Here is a 27,705-nt window from a genome sequence, read left to right on the forward strand (position 1 = left end):
TTCACAGGATTGGTTAACTAGAGGTTCCTAACCCGTTCACAGGATTGGTTAACTAGAGGTTCCTAACCCGTTCACAGGATTGGTTAACTAGAGGTTCCTAACCCGTTCACAGGATTGGTTAACTCTTGAGGTTCCTAAACTGTTCACAGGATTGGTTAACTAGAGGTTCCTAAACTGTTCACAGGATTGGTTAACTAGAGGTTCCCAACCCGTTCACAGGATTGGTTAACTAGAGGTTCCTAACCCGTTCACAGGATTGGTTAACTAGAGGTTCCTAACCCGTTCACAGGATTGGTTAACTAGAGGTTCCTAACCCGTTCACAGGATTGGTTAACTAGAGGTTCCTAACCCGTTCACAGGATTGGTTAACTAGAGGTTCCTAACCTGTTCACAGGATTGGTTAACTAGAGGTTCCTAACCCGTTCACAGGATTGGTTAACTAGAGGTTCCTAACCCGTTCACAGGATTGGTTAACTCTTGAGGTTCCTAACCCGTTCACAGGATTGGTTAACTCTTGAGGTTCCTAACCCGTTCACAGGATTGGTTAACTAGAGGTTCCTAACCCGTTCACAGGATTGGTTAACTAGAGGTTCCTAACCCGTTCACAGGATTGGTTAACTAGAGGTTCCTAACCCGTTCACAGGATTGGTTAACTAGAGGTTCCTAACCCGTTCACAGGATTGGTTAACTAGAGGTTCCTAACCCGTTCACAGGATTGGTTAACTAGAGGTTCCTAACCCGTTCACAGGATTGGTTAACTCTTGAGGTTCCTAAACTGTTCACAGGATTGGTTAACTAGAGGTTCCCAACCCGTTCACAGGATTGGTTAACTAGAGGTTCCTAACCCGTTCACAGGATTGGTTAACTAGAGGTTCCTAACCTGTTCACAGGATTGGTTAACTAGAGGTTCCTAACCCATTCACATTATTGGTTAACTCTTGAGGTTCCTAAACTGTTCACAGGATTGGTTAACTAGAGGTTCCCAACCCGTTCACAGGATTGGTTAACTCTTGAGGTTCCTAACCTGTTCACAGGATTGGTTAACTAGAGGTTCCCAACCCGTTCACAGGATTGGTTAACTAGAGGTTCCTAACCTGTTCACAGGATTGGTTAACTAGAGGTTCCTAACCCGTTCACAGGATTGGTTAACTCTTGAGGTTCCTAACCCGTTCACAGGATTGGTTAACTAGAGGTTCCTAACCCGTTCACAGGATTGGTTAACTACAGGTTCCTAACCTGTTCACAGGATTGGTTAACTAGAGGTTCCTGACCTGTTCACAGGATTGGTTAACTAGAGGTTCCCAACCCGTTCACAGGATTGGTTAACTAGAGGTTCCTAACCTGTTCACAGGATTGGTTAACTAGAGGTTCCCAACCCGTTCACAGGATTGGTTAACTAGAGGTTCCTAACCTGTTCACAGGATTGGTTAACTAGAGGTTCCTAACCCGTTCACAGGATTGGTTAACTAGAGGTTCCTAACCTGTTCACAGGATTGGTTAACTAGAGGTTCCTAACCTGTTCACAGGATTGGTTAACTAGAGGTTCCTAACCTGTTCACAGGATTGGTTAACTAGAGGTTCCTAACCTGTTCACAGGATTGGTTAACTAGAGGTTCCTAACCCGTTCACAGGATTGGTTAACTAGAGGTTCCTAACCCGTTCACAGGATTGGTTAACTATTGAGGTTCCTAACCTGTTCACAGGATTGGTTAACTAGAGGTTCCCAACCTGTTCACAGGATTGGTTAACTAGAGGTTCCTAACCTGTTCACAGGATTGGTTAACTAGAGGTTCCTAACCTGTTCACAGGATTGGTTAACTAGAGGTTCCTAACCCGTTCACAGGATTGGTTAACTAGAGGTTCCTAACCTGTTCACAGGATTGGTTAACTAGAGGTTCCTAACCCGTTCACAGGATTGGTTAACTAGAGGTTCCCAACCCGTTCACAGGATTGGTTAACTAGAGGTTCCTAACCTGTTCACAGGATTGGTTAACTCTTGGGGTTCCTAACCCGTTCACAGGATTGGTTAACTAGAGGTTCCTAACCTGTTCACAGGATTGGTTAACTCTTGAGGTTCCTAAACTGTTCACAGGATTGGTTAACTCTTGGGGTTCCTAACCTGTTGACAGGATTGGTTAACTCTTGGGGTTCCTAACCTGTTCACAGGATTGGTTAACTCTTGAGGTTCCTAAACTGTTCACAGGATTGGTTAACTCTTGGGGTTCCTAACCTGTTCACAGGATTGGTTAACTAGAGGTTCCTAACCCGTTCACAGGATTGGTTAACTAGAGGTTCCTAACCTGTTCACAGGATTGGTTAACTAGAGGTTCCTAACCCATTCACATTATTGGTTAACTCTTGAGGTTCCTAAACTGTTCACAGGATTGGTTAACTAGAGGTTCCCAACCCGTTCACAGGATTGGTTAACTCTTGAGGTTCCTAACCTGTTCACAGGATTGGTTAACTAGAGGTTCCCAACCCGTTCACAGGATTGGTTAACTAGAGGTTCCTAACCTGTTCACAGGATTGGTTAACTAGAGGTTCCTAACCCGTTCACAGGATTGGTTAACTCTTGAGGTTCCTAACCCGTTCACAGGATTGGTTAACTAGAGGTTCCTAACCCGTTCACAGGATTGGTTAACTACAGGTTCCTAACCTGTTCACAGGATTGGTTAACTAGAGGTTCCTGACCTGTTCACAGGATTGGTTAACTAGAGGTTCCCAACCCGTTCACAGGATTGGTTAACTAGAGGTTCCTAACCTGTTCACAGGATTGGTTAACTAGAGGTTCCCAACCCGTTCACAGGATTGGTTAACTAGAGGTTCCTAACCTGTTCACAGGATTGGTTAACTAGAGGTTCCTAACCCGTTCACAGGATTGGTTAACTAGAGGTTCCTAACCTGTTCACAGGATTGGTTAACTAGAGGTTCCTAACCTGTTCACAGGATTGGTTAACTAGAGGTTCCTAACCTGTTCACAGGATTGGTTAACTAGAGGTTCCTAACCTGTTCACAGGATTGGTTAACTAGAGGTTCCTAACCCGTTCACAGGATTGGTTAACTAGAGGTTCCTAACCCGTTCACAGGATTGGTTAACTATTGAGGTTCCTAACCTGTTCACAGGATTGGTTAACTAGAGGTTCCCAACCTGTTCACAGGATTGGTTAACTAGAGGTTCCTAACCTGTTCACAGGATTGGTTAACTAGAGGTTCCTAACCTGTTCACAGGATTGGTTAACTAGAGGTTCCTAACCCGTTCACAGGATTGGTTAACTAGAGGTTCCTAACCTGTTCACAGGATTGGTTAACTAGAGGTTCCTAACCCGTTCACAGGATTGGTTAACTAGAGGTTCCCAACCCGTTCACAGGATTGGTTAACTAGAGGTTCCTAACCTGTTCACAGGATTGGTTAACTCTTGGGGTTCCTAACCCGTTCACAGGATTGGTTAACTAGAGGTTCCTAACCTGTTCACAGGATTGGTTAACTCTTGAGGTTCCTAAACTGTTCACAGGATTGGTTAACTCTTGGGGTTCCTAACCTGTTGACAGGATTGGTTAACTCTTGGGGTTCCTAACCTGTTCACAGGATTGGTTAACTCTTGAGGTTCCTAAACTGTTCACAGGATTGGTTAACTCTTGGGGTTCCTAACCTGTTCACAGGATTGGTTAACTCTTGAGGTTCCTAACCCGTTCACAGGATTGGTTAACTAGAGGTTCCTAACCCGTTCACAGGATTGGTTAACTAGAGGTTCCTAACCTGTTCACAGGATTGGTTAACTAGAGGTTCCTAACCCGTTCACAGGATTGGTTAACTAGAGGTTCCTAACCTGTTCACAGGATTGGTTAACTAGAGGTTCCCAACCTGTTCACAGGATTGGTTAACTAGAGGTTCCTAACCTGTTCACAGGATTGGTTAACTAGAGGTTCCTAACCTGTTCACAGGATTGGTTAACTCTTGAGGTTCCCAACCCGTTCACAGGATTGGTTAACTAGAGGTTCCTAGGGTCTCCACCCAGCTAGGTAAATCTGATTTCAGTTTAAATAGCGCCCCCTATCCTCAACAGGTTAATGCACCGTATTGCTGGAACAAAACACAAAATACATTTCATCTTGATGTTCTGGTGCCGTTCGGCCAATTTAAATTATTGATTGGGAACTTATTTGTGTCAGAATGTAACTGTTTTTTGGTTTGTGATGTTTTATTTGTGATTCCCATGACTGTATTTGTATTTTAACTTGTGTACACACACACACACAGACACACGCGCACACACACAACCAAAAGTATGTGGACACCTGCTCGTCGAACATCTCATTCCAAATATCATGGGCATTAATATGGAGTTGGTCTCCCCTTTGCTGCTATAACAGCCTCCACTCTTCTGGGAAGGCTTTCCACTAGATGTTGGAACATTGATGCGGGGACTTTGCTTTCATTCAGCCACAAGAGCATTAGTGAGGTCGGGCACTCATGTTGGGGCGATAAGGCCTGGCTCGCAGTTGGCGTTCTAATTCATCCCAAAGGTTGAGGTCAGGGCTCTGTGCAGTCCAGTCAAGTTCTTCCACACCGATCTAAACAAACCATTTCTGTATGGACCTCGCTTTGTGAACGGGGGCATTGTCATGCTGAAACAGGAAAGGGCCTTCCCCAAACTGTTGCCACAAAGTTGGAAGCACAGAATTGTCTAGAATGTCATTGTATGCTGTTTGAACTCGGTAGTGAGGACAGATGATTTTTACACACTTCAGCACTCGGCGGTCACGTTCTGTGAACTTGAGTGGCCTACCACTTCGTGGCTGAGCCGTTGTTGCTCCTAGACGTTTCCACTTGACAATAACAGCACTTACAGTTGACCAGGGCAGCTCTAGCAGGGTAGAAATTTGACAAACTGACTTGTTGGAAAGGTGGCATCCTATGACGGTACCACGTAGAAAGTCACTGAGCTCTTCAGTAAGGCCATTGTGTTTGTCTATGGAGATTGCATGTCAGTGTGCTCGATTTTATACACCTGTAAGCAACAGGTATAGCTGAAATAGCCGAATCCACTAATTTGAAGGGGTGTCCACGTACTTGTGTGTGTATATATATAAACACCATTCTCAACGTCAACAGTGAAGAGGTGACTCCGTGATGCTGACCTTCTAGGCAGAGTTGCAAAGAAAAAGCCATATCTCAGACTGGCCAATAAAAATAAAAGATTAAGATGGAAAAAGAATACAGACACTGGACAGAGAAACTCTGCCTAGAAGGCCAGCATCCTGCCTCTTCACTGTTGATGTTGAGACTGGTGTTTTGCTGGTACTATTTAATGAAGCTGCCAGTTGAGGACTTGTGAGGCGTCTGTTTCTCAAACTAGACACTCTAATGTACTTGTCCTTTTTTTCAGTTGTGCACCGGGGCCTCCCACTCCTCTTTCTATTCTGGTTAGAGACAGTTTGAGCTGTTCTGTGAAGGGAGTAGTACACAGCATTGTACGAGATCTTCAGCTTCTTGGCAATTTCTCACATGGAACAGCCTTCATTTCTCAGAACAAGAATAGACTGACGAGTTTCAGAAGAAAGGTCTTTGTTTCTGGCCATTTTGAGCCTGTAATCGAACCCACAAATGCTGATGCTCCAGATACTCAACTAGTCTAAAGAAGGCCAGTTTTATTGCTTCTTTAATTAGAACAACAGTTTTCAGCTGTGCTAACATAATTGCAAAAGGGTTTTCTAATGATCAATTAGCCTTTTAAAATTATAAACTTGGATTAGGTAACACAACGTGCTGTTGGAACACAGGAGTGATTGGTTGCTGATAACGGGCCTCTGTACGCCTATGTAGATATTACATAAATAATCTGCCGTTTCCAGCTACAATAGTCATTTACAACATTAACAATGTCTACACTGTATTTCTGATAAATGTTATGTTATTTTAATGGACAAAAACAAGGACATTTCTAAGTGACCACAAACTTTTGAATGGTAGTGTACCATGAAAAAAAATCTCTGTGCATTCAAATTGACATTTAATAAAATGCAATTGTGTTCGTTGTCCGTGGTTTATGCCTGTCCATACCATAACCCCACCGCCACCATGGGGCACTCTGTTCACGACATCAGCAAACCGCTCACCCACAACACCATACACGTGGTCTACGTTTTGGAGGCCGTTCGGACGTACTGCCAAATTCCCAAAAACAACGTTGGAGGCTTATTTTGGAGAAATGAACATTCAATTATTTGGCAACAGCTCCAGTGGACATTCCTGCAGTCAGCATGCCAATTGCACGCTCCCTCAAAACGTCAGACATCTGTGGCATTGTGTTGTGTGACAAAACTGCACATTTTAGAGTGGCCTTTTATTGTCCCACAGCACAAGGTGCACATGTGTAATGATCATGCTGTTTAATCAGCTTCTTGATATGCCACACCTGTCAGGTGGATGGATTATCTTGGCAAAAGGAGAAATGCTCACTGACAGGGATATAAACACATTCGTGCAATTTTTATTTTTTTTGAGAAATAAGCTTTTTGTCCGACACTTTTTATTTCAGCTCATGAAATATGGGACCAACACTTTACATGTTGCATTTTATATTGTTGTTCAGTATAGAACATAATTAGGCCTAGTCTGAGGCTTAATCTACAAACTACCTGATCATCATCAGCAGGGATGGGGAGGCATGACATTATAAACCAGAGTTAAAAACATGGCGTGATGTTTCTGTCAGAGACCATCGGTTTAATGGTTTTTCATTTTCCTCAGAGAAGAGGCGTGGTCTTTCGTCCAGCCAAATGGAGCTGGGGACGGGTAGCTCCTCCCACATGGGGGTGGGTTTCCCTGACGAGGGTGTGGCTTTTGAGAACCCCGCCCTGTTCGACAGCTTTGAGGAGGTGGAGCTCCACAGGGTGATGAAGAGCTCCAAGAGGAGCAGAGATGGAGAGAACACACGAGTCAGGAGTAAGTACTGTACATACCCTTAAACAGAGTCAGGACTACAGTACTGTAGATACCCCTTAAACAGAGTCAGTACTGTAGATACCCCTTAAACAGAGTCAGTACTGTAGATACCCCTTAAACAGAGTCAGTACTGTAGATACCCTTAAACAGAGTCAGTACTGTAGATACCCCTTAAACAGAGTCAGTACTGTAGATACCCCTTAAACAGAGTCAGTACTGTAGATACCCCTTAAACAGAGTCAGTACTGTAGATACCCCTTAAACAGAGTCAGTACTGTAGATACCCTTAAACAGAGTCAGTACTGTAGATACCCCTTAAACAGAGTCAGTACTGTAGATACCCCTTAAACAGAGTCAGTACTGTAGATACCCCTTAAACAGAGTCAGTACTGTAGATACCCCTTAAACAGAGTCAGTACTGTAGATACCCCTTAAACAGAGTCAGTACTGTAGATACCCCTTAAACAGAGTCAGTACTGTAGATACCCCTTAAACAGAGTCAGTACTGTAGATACCCCTTAAACAGAGTCAGGACTGTAGATACCCCTTAAACAGAGTCAGTACTGTAGATACCCCTTAAACAGAGTCAGTACTGTAGATACCCCTTAAACAGAGTCAGTACTGTAGATACCCCTTAAACAGAGTCTGGACTGTAGATACCCCTTAAACAGAGTCAGGACTACAGTACTGTAGATACCCCTTAAACAGAGTCAGTACTGTAGATACCCCTTAAACAGAGTCAGTACTGTAGATACCCCTTAAACAGAGTCAGTACTGTAGATACCCCTTAAACAGAGTCAGTACTGTAGATACCCCTTAAACAGAGTCAGTACTGTAGATACCCCTTAAACAGAGTCAGTACTGTAGATACCCCTTAAACAGAGTCAGTACTGTAGATACCCCTTAAACAGAGTCAGTACTGTAGATACCCCTTAAACAGAGTCAGGACTACAGTACTGTAGATACCCCTTAAATAGAGTCAGTACTGTAGATACCCCTTAAACAGAGTCTGGACTACAGTACTGTAGATACCCCTTAAACAGAGTCAGTACTGTAGATACCCCTTAAACAGAGTCAGTACTGTAGATACCCCTTAAACAGAGTCAGGACTACAGTACTGTAGATACCCCTTAAACAGAGTCAGTACTGTAGATACCCCTTAAACAGAGTCAGGACTACAGTACTGTAGATACCCCTTAAACAGAGTCAGTACTGTAGATGCCCCTTAAACAGAGTCAGGACTACAGTACTGTAGGTGCCCCTTAAACAGAGTCTGGACTGTAGATACCCCTTAAACAGAGTCTGGACTGTAGATACCCCTTAAACAGAGTCTGGACTGTAGATACCCCTTAAACAGAGTCTGGACTGTAGATACCCCTTAAACAGAGTCAGTACTGTAGATACCCCTTAAACAGAGTCTGGACTGTAGATACCCCTTAAACAGAGTCAGTACTGTAGATACCCCTTAAACAGAGTCTGGACTGTAGATACCCCTTAAACAGAGTCTGGACTGTAGATACCCCTTAAACAGAGTCTGGACTGTAGATACCCCTTAAACAGAGTCTGGACTGTACCCAATACCATAGAGTTGGATAGAGGGCGCACTTGGACCAAAGTCTGGTGATGGCGCTGCCCATGCTGTCACAGAAGTGGCCAAAGCAAAGATAGGAGATGAGCTCTCTACCACATCTCCATCACACTGAAACATGTCAAATAAAGAGTTGCGAAATCAGCATTTTAGACAAAAAAAAAAAGCATTTGTTTTACTATTACGTAACCCCGTCGTCCTGTCTCTCGCCAGTGAAGAACGTGGTGGGCGTCATCGCCAGGTACATGGCGGCCCTGCAAGAGTTCAGACGCAGCGTCTCCATGAAGGTGGCGTTCGACCGGGTGGGCGTCGACCGGAACACCATCTCACGGACGGCCGCCATCGCCGAGCTGAGCCTGGCTGCTCCAGAGGTAATCCGATGGGGACTTTTTAGTCTGGGATTAGGTTTTTATCATTTGTGTCTTTCATTGTATTTATTCAGTGTTGTTGGAGCCATTTTGGCCTGTTTGAGTTGTGTATATGTTGTCTGTCAAGGGTTATTTTGACTTGTTTTGTACACTAGAGGGCACTATATGTTGGGGTCATGGGTCACTGGTCTCGTGTGTGTATAGGTAGTACAGGTGACCGGGAAGGGTTGGCACAGGTGACCGGGAAGGGTTGGCACAGGTGACCGGGAAGGGTTGGCACAGGTGACCGGGAAGGGTTAGTACAGGTGACCAGGAAGGGTTAGAACAGGTGATGTTAGCACAGGTGACCGGGAAGGGTTAGCACAGGTGACCGGGAAGGGTTAGCACAGGTGACCGGGAAGGGTTAGCACAGGTGACCGGGAAGGGTTGGCACAGGTGACCGGGAAGGGTTAGCACAGGTGACCGGGAAGGGTTAGCACAGGTGACCGGGAAGGGTTAGCACAGGTGACCGGGAAGGGTTAGCACAGGTGACCGGGAAGGGTTAGCACAGGTGACCGGGAAGGGTTAGCACAGGTGACCGGGAAGGGTTAGCACAGGTGACCGGGAAGGGTTAGTACAGGTGACCGGGAAGGGTTAGCACAGGTGACCGGGAAGGGTTAGCACAGGTGACCGGGAAGGGTTAGCACAGGTGACCGGGAAGGGTTAGTACAGGTGACCGGGAAGGGTTAGTACAGGTGACCGGGACGGGTTAGTACAGGTGACCGGGAAGGGTTAGAACAGGTGACCGGGAAGGGTTAGCACAGGTGACCGGGAAGGGTTAGCACAGGTGACCGGGAAGGGTTAGCACAGGTGACCGGGAAGGGTTAGCACAGGTGACCGGGAAGGGTTAGTACAGGTGACCGGGAAGGGTTAGTACAGGTGACCGGGAAGGGTTAGTACAGGTGACCGGGAAGGGTTAGAACAGGTGACGTTAGTACAGGTGACCGGGAAGGGTTAGTACAGGTGACCGGGAAGGGTTAGCACAGGTGACCGGGAAGGGTTAGCACAGGTGACCGGGAAGGGTTAGCACAGGTGACCGGGAAGGGTTAGCACAGGTGACCGGGAAGGGTTAGTACAGGTGACCGGGAAGGGTTATAGTACAGGTGACCGGGAAGGGTTATAGTACAGGTGACCGGGAAGGGTTAGTACAGGTGACCAGGAAGGGTTATAGTACAGGTGACCAGGAAGGGTTATAGTACAGGTGACCAGGAAGGGTTATAGTACAGGTGACCGGGAAGGGTTATAGTACAGGTGACCGGGAAGGGTTATAGTACAGGTGAACAGGAAGGGTTATAGTACAGGTGAACAGGAAGGGTTATAGTACAGGTGACCAGGAAGGGTTATAGTACAGGTGACCAGGAAGGGTTAGTACAGGTGACCGGGAAGGGTTATAGTACAGGTGACCGGGAAGGGTTATAGTACAGGTGAACAGGAAGGGTTATAGTACAGGTGACCAGGAAGGGTTATAGTACAGGTGACCAGGAAGGGTTAGTACAGGTGACCGGGAAGGGTTATAATACAGGTGACCGGGAAGGGTTATAGTACAGGTGAACAGGAAGGGTTATAGTACAGGTGACCAGGAAGGGTTATAGTACAGGTGACCAGGAAGGGTTAGTACAGGTGACCGGGAAGGGTTATAGTACAGGTGACCGGGAAGGGTTATAGTACAGGTGACCGGGAAGGGTTAACACAGGTGACCAGGAAGGGTTAACACAGGTGACCAGGAAGGGTTAACACAGGTGACCAGGAAGGGTTAGCACAGGTGACCGGGAAGGGTTAGTACAGGTGACCAGGAAGGGTTAGAACAGGTGACGTTAGTACAGGTGACCGGGAAGGGTTAGTACAGGTGACCAGGAAGGGTTAACACAGGTGACCAGGAAGGGTTAACACAGGTGACCAGGAAGGGTTAGTACAGGTGACCAGGAAGGGTTAGAACAGGTGACGTTAGTACAGGTGACCGGGAAGGGTTAGTACAGGTGACCGGGAAGGGTTAGCACAGGTGACCGGGAAGGGTTAGCACAGGTGACCGGGAAGGGTTAGCACAGGTGACCGGGAAGGGTTAGCACAGGTGACCGGGAAGGGTTAGCACAGGTGACCGGGAAGGGTTAGCACAGGTGACCGGGAAGGGTTAGTACAGGTGACCGGGAAGGGTTAGTACAGGTGACCGGGAAGGGTTATAGTACAGGTGACCGGGAAGGGTTATAGTACAGGTGACCGGGAAGGGTTAGTACAGGTGACCAGGAAGGGTTATAGTACAGGTGACCAGGAAGGGTTATAGTACAGGTGAACAGGAAGGGTTATAGTACAGGTGACCAGGAAGGGTTATAGTACAGGTGACCAGGAAGAGTTAGTACAGGTGACCAGGAAGGGTTATAGTACAGGTGACCAGGAAGGGTTATAGTACAGGTGAACAGGAAGGGTTATAGTACAGGTGACCAGGAAGGGTTATAGTACAGGTGACCAGGAAGAGTTAGTACAGGTGACCAGGAAGGGTTATAGTACAGGTGACCGGGAAGGGTTATAGTACAGGTGACCAGGAAGGGTTATAGTACAGGTGACCAGGAAGGGTTATAGTACAGGTGACCAGGAAGGGTTATAGTACAGGTGAACAGGAAGGGTTATAGTACAGGTGACCAGGAAGGGTTATAGTACAGGTGACCAGGAAGAGTTAGTACAGGTGACCAGGAAGGGTTATAGTACAGGTGACCGGGAAGGGTTATAGTACAGGTGACCGGGAAGGGTTATAGTCCAGGTGACCGGGAAGGGTTATAGTACAGGTGACCAGGAAGGGTTAGAACAGGTGACCGGGAAGGGTTATAGTACAGGTGACCGGGAAGGGTTATAGTACAGGTGACCAGGAAGGGTTAGTACAGGTGACCGGGAAGGGTTATAGTACAGGTGACCAGGAAGGGTTATAGTACAGGTGACCGGGAAGGGTTATAGTACAGGTGACCAGGAAGGGTTATAGTACAGGTGACCAGGAAGGGTTAGTACAGGTGACCGGGAAGGGTTATAGTACAGGTGACCGGGAAGGGTTATAGTACAGGTGACCGGGAAGGGTTATAGTACAGGTGAACAGGAAGGGTTATAGTACAGGTGAACAGGAAGGGTTATAGTACAGGTGACCAGGAAGGGTTATAGTACAGGTGACCAGGAAGGGTTAGTACAGGTGACCGGGAAGGGTTATAGTACAGGTGACCGGGAAGGGTTATAGTACAGGTGAACAGGAAGGGTTATAGTACATGTGACCGGGAAGGGTTATAGTACAGGTGACCGGGAAGGGTTAGTACAGGTGACCGGGAAGGGTTATAGTACAGGTGACCGGGAAGGGTTATAGTACAGGTGACCGGGAAGGGTTATAGTACAGGTGACCGGGAAGGGTTATAGTACAGGTGACCGGGAAGGGTTATAGTACAGGTGACCGGGAAGGGTTAGCACAGGTGACCGGGAAGGGTTAGTACAGGTGACCGGGAAGGGTTATAGTACAGGTGACCTGGAAGGGTTATAGTACAGGTGACCGGGAAGGGTTATAGTACAGGTGACCGGGAAGGGTTATAGTACAGGTGACCGGGAAGGGTTAGCACAGGTGACCAGGAAGGGTTATAGTACAGGTGACCAGGAAGGGTTAGTACAGGTGACCAGGAAGGGTTAGTACAGGTGACCAGGAAGGGTTAGTACAGGTGACCAGGAAGGGTTAACACAGGTGACCAGGAAGGGTTAACACAGGTGACCAGGAAGGGTTAACACAGGTGAGAGGAGAGCACATACAGTTACCGTATCACATATAAAGCTGATGGAAAAGGTGCAGAGATGCATTCTATAGGAATATGTGTTTGAGCTATTTATATTTTATATACGCAATAAATGGGAACTTCCCCCCAAAAGAGTCCTGTTTGGAAAGCTGATCGTTATGGACGTGTCTCTCCTGTACCAGTGGCTTTTCATAGGAAATCCCCACTGCAGGTGTTGTATGTGTTAGCTGGTCCTTGGGGGGGTTAATAAAGTACTATCTTATCCTAGGTGTTCCACGCCCTGCCGCCGTGGGACGAGAAAGAGGAGACGCTGGCTCACTACGCCCACCGCTGCCGGCAGGCCATGGACGACAACATCAGAGCCAAGATCAAAACCATGAAAACCAAGGGAGACCTGCTGCCTATAGTCAGCAAATAACACCGGAGACGGAAGGTGTGACCTCTGATGCCTGTAGGACAAACCAGACCAACACCATCTGCGGTAGATTACCTGCTCGGTGTTTTGACGAAACGGTGGCAGTTTTAACATGTTAGAATCGTCAGGAAACGAACAGGAAATGACGGCCGATGTTCTGTGGTCAAAGGGGATTGGACGGCTGTCTACGGCCTACGTTCTTCGTGTTGGTCTGTCTTGTCCTTATGATAAAAGCCTGGTCCACAGATGTGTTTGTGCTGTCATGCCAAGTTGGAAAGACGACACAAACAGGTCTGGGACCAGGCTTGCCCTCTGATCCCCAGTGATGCTCGACGGCCATTTCAAAACAAGTGAAACGTTCTTATTGCTCCATTCCAATTGTCTGTCCACCCCCACTATGACCTTAACCCATCCATGACAACAGACACCATGACAACAGACACCATGACAACAGATACCATGACTATCATTAAAAAACTTTGTAGTGCACAACGGTTTGATTTACTGTAATGTGTAACATTTATTTAGTCTTTTGAATGATGTGCTAATGCTTTGAAGTGTTTTTAGTAGTGGAGAACAACATTGGAAAATACTATTCAAATAAGAATCTTATTTTTGTTAAAAGAGATTTTCCGGCACTTTTGGTGGTCTATGTAATTGTTTTTAAAGAGATTCCCCGGTACTTTTGGTGGTCTATGTAGTGTTGTTTTTAAAGAGATTCTCCGGTACTTTTGTATACTTTTTAGCCAGTAGTTTTGAAAGTAGCGCTCACGAGCCAAAAGGGGGTCCCTGAAAATTGCATACTACGTCACGTGCGCCATGTCATTGCGCTCGCTCTCTGCTGTGTGTGCGCATCTTGCTAGCTGTCACTCAAATGGCGACGGGTTGAAGGTCATTGTTTGAACTCAAAGTGCTAAGGGGCTGGCCCACGTGGGGGAAAATGTAAGGAAATGGTGCAGCTTCCAGAAAAACAGTAGACGTGTTGATATTTTAGTTTGCCCCTTTAAGGCACCCGTACTGATCCAGTGATGTCTGAGGTTGTGTACATTGTTACTCGTGGGAAAGGAGGAGAGCTGTCGGACAGCCTAAATCCTTACCCGGTGAGGAGAAACGAGCTCACACTTCAGTCTGGATGCTTGGGAAAGGAGGAGCTGTCGGACAGCCTAAATCCTTACCCGGTGAGGAGAAACGAGCTCACACTTCAGTCTGGATGCTTGGGAAAGGAGGAGAGCTGTCGGACAGCCTAAATCCTTACCCGGTGAGGAGAAACGAGCTCACACTTCAGTCTGGATGCTTGGGAAAGGAGGAGAGCTGTCAGACAGCCTAAATCCTTACCTGGTGAGGAGAAACGAGCTCACACTTCAGTCTGGATGCTTGCGAGTCATCATACCGCCGCCACTGAGAAGGCAGGTGCTTGAAGAACTCCATTCAGGGCACTGTGGCATGGTGCGAATGAAGGAGATTGCACGCAGTTATCAAAGACAAGGCCAAGTGTTGTTCTGCATGTCACGTGACGAGGAACACGCCGTAGCTAGCTAGAGGAGCCTTGGCAGTGAGTACACATGCAGGCCCACTGGAGCAGAGTTTCCCAAACTCGGTCCCGGGGCCCACCCTGGGTTTCCCAAACTGTCCTGGGCTCCTCCAGGGTTTCCCAAACTCGGTCCCGGGGCCCACCCTGGGGTGCACGTTTAGTTTTTTGCGAAACTTGACGATGAGATGGTTATTTGAATCAGCTGTGTGGTGCTAGGGGCAAAAAAACCAAAATGTGGGCCCCAGGGTGGGCCCCGGGACCGAGTTTGGGAAACCCTAGACTGGAGGATCGTATGTTCCTAGTCGTAGTCACACAGCGATGAAGAACAACTTCAGCAGAGAGAACCATCGAAGAGTTACGATATTCAGTCGCTTCGGCTCGCCAACGCAACTCGTTAGTGATGATGTCCCCCAGCTGGTGTCCATCACATCAAAGTCAGCGCCGTATCACCCTGCAACGAACTGCCTCGTCGAAAGATTCGTCCAGACTATGAAGCTTTACAAATCATCACAAGGAAACGGGTCCCTCAACAGGCGCCTAAACACCCCCCTGTTGACTAACAGAAACACCCCCCCCCCTCCCTGTTGACTAACAGAAACACCCCCCTCCCTGTTGACCAACAGAAACACCCCCCCCCCCTCCCTGTTGACCAACAGAAACACCCCCCCCCTCCCTGTTGACCAACAGAAACACCCCCCCCCCCTCCCTGTTGACCAACAGAAACACCCCCCCCCTCCCTGTTGACCAACAGAAACACCCCCCCCCTCCCTGTTGACCAACAGAAACACCCCCCCCCCTCCCTGTTGACCAACAGAAACACCCCCCTCCCTGTTGACCAACAGAAACACCCCCCCCCCCCTCCCTGTTGACCAACAGAAACACCCCCCCCCCAAAGTGGCACCCACGTCAGCCATGATGAAAGGACCGCTTCGCACTCGACCTGAGACTAAACAGGTCGTACAGACACCATGTACTCTTTTCAACTATTGATCATGAATGGTTATAGCCTGCTATAACACTGGCTGTTTTTGTCAAATAAAAAGTACAGACTTTTACAAGGTTGAACACATTGGGCGAGTAGAATTCTAGGATAAATTCTGAAGTGTGTCTGTAGCACTGCATCTATGGCAACAGTACATAGTGTGTTCCCAATGGCACCCTGCATAGTGAACTATATAGGGAAATCACTAGGGGCTCTGAATGGTTTCAGTATAATTCCCTCTCGTTGGTTCTGACCGAGCTGAAAGAGAACAGGGAGAAAGAAGACCATCCATACAGCTCTCCGTCAGAGACTTCCTGGTGTCCAAGTATCCGTCCGAGAGCCCGGGAGATCTACCGTCTCCCCTGCAGAGAGCTGGGCAGCTACCTGGCCTCCTTCAGGGACTCGAGGTAGAAGGACGGCTTGGAGTCCAACAGCCTGGCCAATTACCAGTGTGGGCTGCAGCGCTACAGGTAATGGCAGGTTAGAAAAGCGGGCCCAGCAACCTTAAAGGTTGCCAGTTCAAATCCCAATGCAGACAAAAACAATCTGGTTGGGAGTGTCCTAGATGCCATCTCTTGTTGTGTCCGTCAGCTCCAAACTGCTCAACGGGTGGCATAGTATGGCTGCCCTCTGCTCCTGAGGGGTCGGACTAAAGCATTAGACATTTCCATTGGACAGTAAACAAATCTTCAGCTTCAGCATCAACAGAGACAAGGAGGCCATACTTGCAAACATTTAAATTTAAATGGGTTCTCCAGGCAATGAAATGCGTTGATTTACTTGTGTGTGACAGAACACTAAATTGTAGCTTGTCCCATCAGATAACATGGCACATGTTACGTATTAAAGCGTTAGACTTCTCTCACTAAAGGCTCCAGTCATACAAAAGTTATACTTAAATCCAAACTGGTTCTCCAGCAGATCAGTAAGAATGTCTCACCCCTATGTTCAAGAATGGCCTTTTCCCCTTTATTCAGATTACAACCTCTCCCTTTATTCAGATTACAACCTCTCCCTTTATTCAGATTACAACCTCTCCCTTTATTCAGATTACAGCCTCTCCCTTGATTCAGATTACAGCCTCTCCCTTTATTCAGATTACAGCCTCTCCCTTTATTCAGATTACAACCTCTCCCTTTATTCAGATTACAGCCTCTCCCTTTATTCAGATTACAACCTCTCCCTTTATTCAGATTACAACCTCTCCCTTTATTCAGATTACAACCTCTCACTTTCGGTTATTTGAAAATGACATCATCTCCAAAATATCACTATATTTAAATGAAGACATAGAAAGCTGTTTGCAATTTCAGTTTAATCCACCAGAAAAGACAAATATTAAAAAACATTTTTGGGAAAAAAATAAAAAGGCCTAATCTTTGTAAATGTTATCATAAATAGGACTGGTGGAGTTGTCACACATACAGCTAACACAGACATGGAAATGTCTGCTCTACCCAAAACTACAACCAACTAATTGCAGCATTACCACAGAAATGGAAGAGGCAAGTGGAAAAAGTAAGGAACTTGTCTGTTTGCATTAAAGACCATAGTTGGTTAATTAAAATTGTGATAAATTAAAAAGTATACTAGTTTCATTTAAGTACCAACATTTTTTACAGCTGTGCCATATATAGTTGGCAAGAGATTTTTGCTGTACTGATTCCATGGCACATGGTTTATGAACAAAATGACACCATATTCAAAACATTATACAAAATTCTGGTTAATTTAAGAGATGAAGGTCAGTCAATCCGGAAAGTTTCTTAAAGGGCAGTTGCAAAAACCATCAACTGCTGTGATGAAACTGGCTCTCATGAGGACCGCCACAGGAAAGGAAGACCCAGAGTTACCTCTGCTGCAGAGGATAAGTTCACTAGAGTTTCCAGCCTCAGAAATTGCAGCCCAAATAAATGTTTCACAGTTCAAGTAACAGACACATCTCAACATCAACTGGTCAGAGGAGACTGTGTGATTCAGGTCTTCATGGTCAAAATGCTGCAAAGAAACCACTACTAAAGGACACCAATAAGAAGAGACTTGCTTGGGCCAAGAAACACGAGCAATGGACATCAGACCGGTGGAAATCTGTTCTTGTCTGATTTTAAGATTTTTGGTTCCAATCGCCGTGTCTTTGTGAGACGCAGAGTAGGTGAACAGATGATCTCCGCATGTGTGGTTCCCAATGTGAAGCATGGAGGAGGTGGTGTGATGGTGTCGGGGTGCTTTGCTGGTGACACTGACAGTGATTTATTTAGAATCCAAGGCACACTTAACCAGCATGGCTACCAAAGCATTCTGCAGCGATACGCCATCCCATCTGGTTTGTGCTTAGTGGGACCATTATTTGTTTTTCAACAGGACAATGACCCAACACACCTCTGGGCTGTGTAAGGACTATTTGACCAAGAAGGAGAGTGATGGAGTGCTGCATCAGATGACCTGGCCTCCACAATCATCCGACCTCAACCAAATTGAGATGGTTTGGGATGAGTTGGGACCTCAAAGTGAAGGAAAAGCGGCAAACAAGTGCTCAGCATATGTGGGAACTCCTTCAAGACTGTTAGAAAAGCATTCCAGGTGAAGCTGGTTGAGAAAATGCCAAGCATGTGCAAAGCTGTCAAGACAAAGGGTGGCTACTTTGAAGAATCTAAAATATATTTTGATTTGTTTAACACTTTTTTTTGTTACTACATGATTCCATATGTGTTATGTTCATAGTGCAATGTTATAACCTAAATTCATAGTTTTTTTCCAGGGTTGGGTAGATTATTTTCTAAATATAATCCGTTAGTTACCTACCAAAATTGTAATAACTAATGTAATTTCGGGATTACCCAAACTCAGTAAAGTAATTTGATTACCTTGTTACTTGGATTATATAAAAAGGATCCATCATAGTGGTCTCTGACTTGTGGTCAGACTCGCTCAGGTGGAACAAACTTAAAAACGTGCGCCTTTTTCCCCAATGCTGAATTGAATGTTATTGAGAAAACAGAAAGGTGTCGATGTATTTTTTTCACAAACATCCTTTCTGAATTTAAAAGTAATCCAAGAAGTAATCAAATTACAATATTTTTGCTGGTAACTGATTTGTTTTGTCATCAGATTACGTAAACAGTTACCCTGGTTCCTTCTATGTTGTAACAATATAACGTCTGGGTTTAAGATAACGATATATAATATATATATAATGAGTAAAACGGTACACATGTTGCTATTGACTTTATCTTTATTTGATTAGGCCTTTTTTCATTTATAAAAAATGTTAGAAAAATGACAATGTCTTTCAAAACCACATGATGTACGGTGCACCATACCAAAAATAATATGACCCTTAGCTTCAACTAACAATCCAAGACCTTGTTCAGAAAGTCCTAGAGAGAAACTTGTAACAAAGTCTGTGTTGTCACTATGTCTGTTAGGGAGAAAACACCAGAACGAACGTCGGCCATGCGCACTAAATGATCTGCCGGGTGTCGACGAACGGTGGCAATTCAACAGAACCGTTGGACAAATGACGGCCGATCTGCCATTCGTCAACACCCAACAGGTGATCTGTGGCCTGCTGCCATTCGTCAACACCCGACAGGTGATCTGCTGCCATTCGTCAACACCCAACAGGTGATCTGCTGCCATTCGTCAACACCCAACAGGTGATCTGTAAACCTGCTTTTAGCCGTTGGGTGTTTTTGCAGTTTCCTTGTGTTATTCTGCCGGTGGAGGCGGGTCTAGACGTGGCAGCACGGGGAGGATGAGGTTCCCGAAGGACGAGTCTTGAGTGATGAAGAATCCAGAAGAGTGAGCATGAGCATGCTGTAACAGAAAGATAAAGGAAGATTAGCAGTGTTTTCCACTAGTACACAGAGTAGCCAACCAAATAGAGAGTGACCTCTATGGTTAGATTGTGTTTGCCAAAGAAGCTCTAATCTGGTGGCCTCTGGTACATTCTGGCCTTGATTCCATCTGAATACTTGATCAAGTTTTACCTCCCAGATTAGAACATTTGTTGTGTAAAATAAAAAAAATAAAGTTATAATTTTAATGACTGAAAAAGTATCATAAGTAAGAGAACATTAAATTTGTATTTATATATATTTTTTAAACTTTCAACCCGTCTTCTCTTGAGATGAATGTCTTACAATTTTACTGCGATGTATGAATTGCTACAATGTTTGTTCTTCAAATTATTTTATTAAAACAGAAAAATTAAGTAGACAGTCCACATTATCTTGAAAAATAAAGGTTAAATAAAGGGCTTATATTTTATTATTAGGATATTTTAGTCCTCATTTGGACTAATCTTCCAAGAGTCCTTAAACATTAAAATAACTTATAATACGAATACATTTTCACATATAACGCACTGACATATTGACCAGATAAATACACTTAACAGTCTGAAAAGAGATTGATTCTTCATCTACCATAGTCCAGCACAATTTTCCTATGTATTATATTGAAATGGTTTTAAAGTATTGCTTGAATTTATATATTGAAAGGTTTGCTCAGATAAATTATTCAATTTCTTTAAATTGAAATGTTCTTTTGCCAATTTTTATCAGTCAAGTATTAGATCTTTGATTTTAAATAGCATAACATTTATAAAAAAGTATAATTAAGTAGGGCTCTATAAAATCTGTTTTCACTTGGCGCTCCGGATGCGATACCGTGGACATATAACCATGTTGATTTATGAATGGCTAAGACATAGGAAACAGCCACGGGATGGTTTTTCAATACCATTAAGTGTTTTAATAAATGTGAATATTTGTGGCTACTTTTTAAGTAAATACCTGTCCCAGACTTTAAAAAAAGAAGTTGGTCGACCGAAAGTCGTCTGTTCTTTCGACCAATCGATTTCTAGAACATTTTAAATCTGTATTTGTCCATATATAGACACACCCTATGTGTTTTTAGAAAATCGCATATAGCTTGTCTGATGATTTAAGCTTATGGTTTGAGGCCTCAAGAGGGCACCAGAGATCTAGATAACCAGAAGAAAAAAAACTTTACCTAACTATTCGCCAACCGCTCCTGCTGGCTTTCAGATTGTGCCAGTACTCTCCTGAAGTTGACGGTAATAGGCTACACGAGGAGTCGGCAATTTATCTTACCATTTCTACCGATCCGCGTGACAGTTATGGTTTTCATTGGCACATTATTGTGAAACAGTTATTTAACTGTTATTTAATTTATAATAATGTATTCATATCTCAAAATCACTGTCATGTGGTTAATCAAAATTATATCAAAATTAAAATGATAAACATAAAAAAGTATCTTCTATTGCCAACTATGTACAAATATCCTACATAAAGCCAACAAATAAAAACATTGCAGCCTGCAGGTAGAAAATATCTTGATAAAAATTAAATATCCTATAAATAACATTGGCTACACATGGCCTGTCAGCAACGAACTTGAAACATTGTATCAACTATTAAACTTGGGTCTGGCCAGAAGCTTGCACAAGCAAACTTGCATAAAATATCCTGGGCCCTCAGAGTTTCCTGAGCCAGTGAGCTCGGGACAGACAACTTTAGGCTATTTTCACAAGGGATAAGAAGCAGTGCTTGGACTTGGGCAGGAGCTCACCGGAGCTGAGTACCGGAGACTCAAATGTTCTTCTGCTTGAGCTCCTGTTCCTCTTATGGAATAGTAGCTCCAGCACCCAAAATGAGTACCGGAACCTACCGGAACCTACCGGAACCCATTTCAATCCAAGTGAAGCACTGATAAGAAGCCTACTTTATGATGTTTCCACTGGATCAGAGCAGGACATTTTTCCCTTTCACACCGAGTGGTTATCGAAAGGGAGAGAGCTGGAAAGATTTTTTACAAATACAGTTGAAGTTGGAAGTTTACATACACTTAGGTTGGAGTCATTAAAACTCGTTTTTCAACCACTCCACAAGTTTCTTGTTAACAAACTATAGTTTTGGCAAGTCGGTTAGGACTTCTACTTTGTGCATGTCACAAGTCATTTTTCCAACTATTGTTAACAGACAGATTATTTCACTTATAATTCACTGTATCACAATTCCAGTGGGTCAGAAGTTTACATACACTAAGTTGACTGTGCCTTTAAACAGCTTGGAATATTCCAGAAAATGATGTCATGGCTTTAGAAGCTTCTGATAGGCTAATTGACATCATTTGAGTCAATTGGAGGTGTACCTGTGGATGTATTTCAAGGCCTACCTTCAAACTCGCTGCCTCTTTGCTTGACATCATGGGAAAATCAAAAGAAATCAGGCAAGACCTCAGAAAAAAAATTGTCTGGTTCATCCTTGGGAGCAATTTCCAAACGCCTGAAGGTACCACGTTCATCTGTACAAACAATAGTATGCAAGTATAAACACCATGGGACCACGCAGCCATCATACCACTCAGGAAGGAGACGCATTCTGTCTCCTAGAGATGAACGTACTTTGGTGCGAAAAGTGCAAATCAATCCCAGAACAGCAGCAAAGGACCTTGTGAAGATGCTGGAGGAAACGGGTACAAAAGTATCTATATCCACAGTAAAATGAGTCCTATATCGACATAACCTGAAAGGTCCCTCAGCAAGGAAGAAGCCACTGCTCCAAAACCACCATAAAAAAGCCAGACTACGGTTTGCAACTGCACATGGGGACAAAGATCGTACTTTTTGGAGTAATGTCCTCTAGTCTGATGAAACAAAAATAGAACTGTTTGGCCATAATGACCACCGTTATGTTTGGAGGAAAAAGGGGGAGGCTTGCAAGCCGAAGAACACCATCCCAACCGTGAAGCACGGGGGTGGCAGCATCATGTTGTGGGGGTGCTTTGCTGCAGGAGGGACTGGTGCACTTCACAAAATAGATGGCATCATGAGGAGGGAAAATGATGTGGATATATTGAAGCAACATCTCAAGACATCAGTCAGGAAGTTAAAGCTTGGTCGCAAATGGGTCTTCCAAATGGACAATGATCCCAAGCATACTTCCAAAGTTGTGTCAAAATGGCTTAAGGACAACAAAGTCAAGGTATTGGAGTGGCCATCACAAAGCCCTGACCTCAATCCCATAGAAAATTTGTGGGCAGAACTGAAAAAGCGTGTGCGAGCAACGAGGCCTAAAAACCTGACTCAGCTACACCAGCTCTGTCAGGAGGAATGGGCCAAAATTCACCCAACTTATTGTGGGAAGCTTGTGGTAAGGCTACCCAAAACTTTGACCCAAGTTAAACAATTTAAAGGCAATGCTACCAAATACTAATTGAGTGTATGTAAACTTCTGACCCACTGGGAATGTGATGAAATAAATAAAAGCTGAAATAAATCATTCTCTCTACTATTATTCTGACATCTCACATTCTTAAAATAAAGTGGTGATCCTAACTGACCTAAGACAGCGGATTTTTACTAGGATTAAATGTCAGGAATTGTGAAAAACTGTTTAAATATATTTGGCTAAGGTGTATGTAAACTTCCAACTTCAACTGTACATGTAGGTAGGGGTAAAGTGACTATGCATAGATAATAAACACTGAATAGCTGGGGTCAATGCAAATAGTCCGGGTAGCCATTTGATTAGCTTTTAAAAAGCCTTTTGGACCTCGACTTGGTACCGCTTGCCGTGCTGTAGCAGAGAGAACAATCTATGACTAAGTTGGCTGGAGTGTTTGGCAATATTTAGCAATATCTACCCTCTGTAATATCTGGCAATATCTACCCTCTGTAGAGCCTTGCGGTCGGATGCCAAGCAGTTGCCATACCAGGCAGTGATGCAACTATTCAGGATGCTCTCGATGGTGCAGCTGTATAACTTTGAGGATCTGAGGACCCATGCCAAAATGTTGTACAACTGACTAGGTATCCCCCTTTCCCCTTTCCAACTGACTAGGTATCCCCCTTTCCAACTGACTAGGTATCCCCCATTCCCTTTCCAACTGACTAGGTATCCCCCATTCCCTTTCCAACTGACTAGGTATCCCCCATTCCCTTTCCAACTGACTAGGTATCCCCCATTCCCTTTCCAACTGACTAGGTATCCCCCTTTCCAACTGACTACGTATCCCCCTTTCCCTTTACAACTGACTAGATATCCCCCTTTCCCTTTCCAACAGACTAGATATCCCCCTTTCCAACTGACTAGGTATCCCCCTTTCCCTTTCCAACTGACTAGGTATCTCCCTTTCCAACTGACTAGGTATCCCCCTTTCCCTTTCCAACTGACTAGGTATCCCCCTTTCCCCTTTCCAACTGACTAGGTATCCCCCTTTCCAACTGACTAGGTATCCCCCTTTCCAACTGACTAGGTATCCCCCTTTCCCTTTCCAACTGACTAGGTATCCCCCTTTCCCTTTCCAACTGACTAGGTATCCCCCTTTCCCTTTCCAACTGACTAGGCATCCCCCTTTCCCTTCCCTTTCCAACTGACTAGGTATCCCCCTTTCCAACTGACTAGATATCCCCCTTTCCCTTTCCAACTGACTAGGTATCCCCCTTTCCAACTGACTAGATATCCCCCATTCCCTTTCCAACTGACTAGGTATCCCCCATTCCCTTTCCAACTGACTAGGTATCCCCCATTCCCTTTCCAACTGACTAGGTATCCCCCTTTCCTTTCCTTTTCCAACTGACTAGGTATCCCCCTTTCCCTTTCCAACTGACTAGATATCCCCCTTTCCAACTGACTAGATATCCCCCTTTCCCTGTACAACTGACTAGGTATCCCCCTTTCCCTTTACAACTGACTAGATATCCCCCTTTCCCTTTCCAACTGACTAGATATCCCCCTTTCCCCTTTCCAACTGACTAGGTATCCCCCTTTCCCCTTTCCAACTGACTAGGTATCCCCCTTTCCAACTGACTAGGTATCTCCCTTTCCAACTGACTAGGTATCCCCCTTTCCAACTGACTAGGTATCCCCCTTTCCCTTTACAACTGACTAGGTATCTCCCTTTCCAACTGACTAGGTATCCCCCTTTCCCTTTACAACTGACTAGGTATCTCCCTTTCCAACTGACTAGGTGTCCCCATTCCCTTTCCAACTGACTAGATATCCCCCTTTCCCTGTACAACTGACTAGGTATCCCCCTTTCCCTTTACAACTGACTAGATATCCCCCTTTCCCTTTCCAACTGACTAGATATCCCCCTTTCCCCTTGACTAGGTATCCCCCTTTCCCTTTACAACTGACTAGGTATCTCCCTTTCCAACTGACTAGGTATCCCCCTTTCCCTTTCCAACTGACTAGGTATCCCCCTTTCCAACTGACTAGGTATCCCCCTTTCCCTTTACAACTGACTAGGTATCTCCCTTTCCAACTGACTAGGTATCCCCCTTTCCCTTTACAACTGACTAGGTATCTCCCTTTCCAACTGACTAGGTATCCCCCTTTCCCTTTACAACTGACTAGGTATCTCCCTTTCCAACTGACTAGGTATCCCCCTTTCCCTTTACAACTGACTAGATATCCCCCTTTCCAACTGGCTAGATATCCCCCTTTCCAACTGACTAGGTATCCCCCTTTCCCTTTCCAACTGACTAGGTATCTCCCTTTCCCTTTCCAACTGACTAGGTATCCCCCTTTCCCTTTACAACTGACTAGGTATCCCCCTTTCCCTTTACAACTGACTAGGTATCTCCCTTTCCAACTGACTAGGTATCCCCCTTTCCCTTTACAACTGACTAGGTATCTCCCTTTCCAACTGACTAGGTATCCCCCTTTCCCTTTACAACTGACTAGATATCCCCCTTTCCAACTGACTAGATACCCCACTTTACCCTTTGATTACATTAAGACACGGTCACATATTTTTATTTTGGGAATATTTGGGAACAGATTTAAACTCATTCTTAGCTTTATTCCTGGTAATTTCACAGTCTTATTTTTTTTTTACCTAATAATAAAAATCCCTCGTGGGGCACATGTTGCAGACCCCTACCTTACTGTGTATATAGAGATCATGCAGAATGGCTCTGGGGCCACCTGTGACCCTCTTGAAAAACGTCTGAAATGCATCCTACCGTCCTTGAAGAAATCCCAGATCTGAATTGGTTGGTTTAGGTAACACCTCGCTCACACCCGTCCAATCACTTATAGATCTATGCTTACCCCCAGATGAAACAAGGGAGGGAGGGGTGCATTTCTGAAATGTTAGAATGAGGTCAAGGCCTTACCTGCAGAGCTGCTTTCTGCTGGGCAGCGATGTGCTGCTGCTCTGCGTGGTCTCTGAAGTCTTTATTCAGGGCTGGTCTGGACAGAGGGATGCTGTTGGCGAGAGGGATGGAGGGGTATGGGTCAAGGGCTGCACTGGGGTCTATGTCCCAAACAGCACCCTATGCCCTATATAAATGCAATACTTCTGACCAGGGCTCTGTTCAAAAGTAGTTCACTATATGGGACGCAGGCAAGGTCTATATCACTGACACACACACACACACACACACACACACACACACACACACACACACACACACACACACACACACACACACACACACACACACACACACACACACACACACACACACACACACACACACACCAATATAACCAGATGCTATAACCAGATGGTTCCAGATACCTGGCTCCTGGGTTATTCATGGAGGAGTTTTGTATCAAGCGTCTCTTCTCCTTGTCCAGTTCAGCCAAAATGGCAACACGGTTCTTGTTCTGGAATCCTGAGTAGAGAAAAAAAATTAAATACTGATTAGCAACAAAGTAATGTTACACAAATGCAGTATCAGCACAATTAACGCCAATTTAGCTGTAGTCCAGTGGTGTTGAAACCTAGCCATCAGCAAGCAGCACAAAACGCCCTGGCTCAGAGCTACCTGCTAGCTACACTATTCTGCTATACTACCCGGACTTCTGCTACTTGACTTACCCGATCCAGGTGCAGGCGAGGCCATGTCAGAGAAAGTGACTGCAGCCTAAACAACACAAAAGATAGATAGAGAGAGCACTGTGCTAGCTAGCTAGCATTAGCACTGGGACAGATTGGACGAATCGACCGAGGATAGCAGATGTCTACTATCGTTCAAATGGCTACATAACTATCACAACGAATCGAATTCTTGAGTTCTACGTAAAGTCTTTGCTATATACAGAAACAAACCACTAAAACATAACTACGTTTTACTCCTCTGGTGAACTCGTGTATCAACAAAAAGTCACGTTAGCGCTTCAACTAAGGGGCGCGTTCGAGCGGATCGCTTTTGTCAAGTTGGCGACTATCGATCAAATCAAGGTTTATTGGTCGCGTACACAGATTTGCAGACGCAGCGAAATGTTTGCTCTTTCTTCTTCTTTTTCTTCTTCTTCTTTGTGATTGGGTTGGCGGATCGCATCCAACTTTTAAGATGCATAAAACGCCACCTATTGTACTGGAGTGTGAGGCCAGTGACGGACTACCTACATTAAATGATCTTCATTAGTCCTGTTCCTCTAAGTGAAATAGAGCCCTAGACACCATTTCCCTCCCATTTCCTTCCCCCACTAATCCACCCAAACCCCCGTCCAGCCTCTCTAACCCTTTCACACAATCTCTTCCTGTCTACGTTATACAGTTCACAAAATATCAACACATGTTCCACCATTTCCTCCACTAAACACTCATCACACAGACCTGTTTCATGTCTCCCTATCATCCACAATGTGGCATTCAAACCTGTGTGCCCAAAACCGTAGTCTACTCCGCATAACTTCTTCTCTCCTACACCCCGTACTCCTCTTCCACTACTGGGGTGGCAGGTAGCCTAGTGGTTAGAGTGTTGGACTGGTAATTGGAAGGTTGCAAGATCAAATCCCCAAGCTGACAAGGTAAAAATCTGTCATTCTGCCCCTGAACAAGGCAGTTAACCCACTGTTCCTAGGCCATCATTGAAAATAAGAATTTGTTCTTAACTGGTTAAAAAAATGACTGGTGCACTCCATAAAATTGCCTCCCCTTGCTACTAGCATCCAAAGATCAAGCTCATTTGCCTGGATCAAGGACTTGACTTTACTGGGTCGAGTTGGAGCTGAATATCTCTCTCCTCACAGCACGCTTAGCCTCCACATCAGCCTTCTCCACTCCGGTCCAGCGGGACCTGAATCTCTTATACAT

At 45.1% G+C, this 27,705-nt stretch overlaps 2 protein-coding genes across 3 annotated transcripts in view; one reads left to right on the top strand and one right to left on the bottom strand.

Moving 5' to 3' along the window:
* The window catches only part of LOC139544439 (uncharacterized), a 50,320-nt gene extending 36,484 nt beyond the window's left edge, over window positions 1–13,836 (top strand). For both annotated transcript variants that reach the window (XM_071351540.1, XM_071351541.1), the window contains exons 5-7: window positions 6,752–6,946; window positions 8,748–8,905; window positions 12,962–13,836. In XM_071351540.1, the coding sequence (XP_071207641.1) occupies window positions 6,752–6,946; window positions 8,748–8,905; window positions 12,962–13,111 (503 nt within the window). In that variant the 3' untranslated portion in view covers window positions 13,112–13,836. The remainder of the gene's footprint in view (window positions 1–6,751; window positions 6,947–8,747; window positions 8,906–12,961) is intronic.
* A 4,999-nt stretch (window positions 13,837–18,835) lies between these two features.
* On the bottom strand, window positions 18,836–27,045 carry inip (ints3 and nabp interacting protein). The gene is made up of 4 exons (XM_071351555.1): window positions 26,485–27,045; window positions 26,182–26,278; window positions 25,775–25,865; window positions 18,836–19,437 (listed from the first exon to the last, which is right to left on the bottom strand). Exons 1-4 carry the CDS (start codon window positions 26,507–26,509, stop codon window positions 19,330–19,332), a joined length of 321 nt encoding a protein of 106 aa, XP_071207656.1. The 5' UTR covers window positions 26,510–27,045; the 3' UTR covers window positions 18,836–19,329.
* Window positions 27,046–27,705: the final 660 nt, after the last annotated feature.

The sequence above is a fragment of the Salvelinus alpinus genome, chromosome 18, assembly GCF_045679555.1.
Source record: "Salvelinus alpinus chromosome 18, SLU_Salpinus.1, whole genome shotgun sequence".
Taxonomy (NCBI): Eukaryota; Metazoa; Chordata; class Actinopteri; order Salmoniformes; family Salmonidae; genus Salvelinus; species Salvelinus alpinus.

Excerpts from the sequence above, each read along its gene's own strand:
- inip (XM_071351555.1), bottom strand. The coding sequence starts at position 26,509 with ATGGCCTCGCCTGCACCTGGATCGG. Across the intron at positions 25,866-26,181 it reads ATGAATAACCCAGGAGCCAG|CATCCCTCTGTCCAGACCAG; the intron begins GTATCTGGAACC and ends TCTCGCCAACAG. Across the intron at positions 19,438-25,774 it reads AGCAGAAAGCAGCTCTGCAG|CATGCTCATGCTCACTCTTC; the intron begins GTAAGGCCTTGA and ends TTTCTGTTACAG.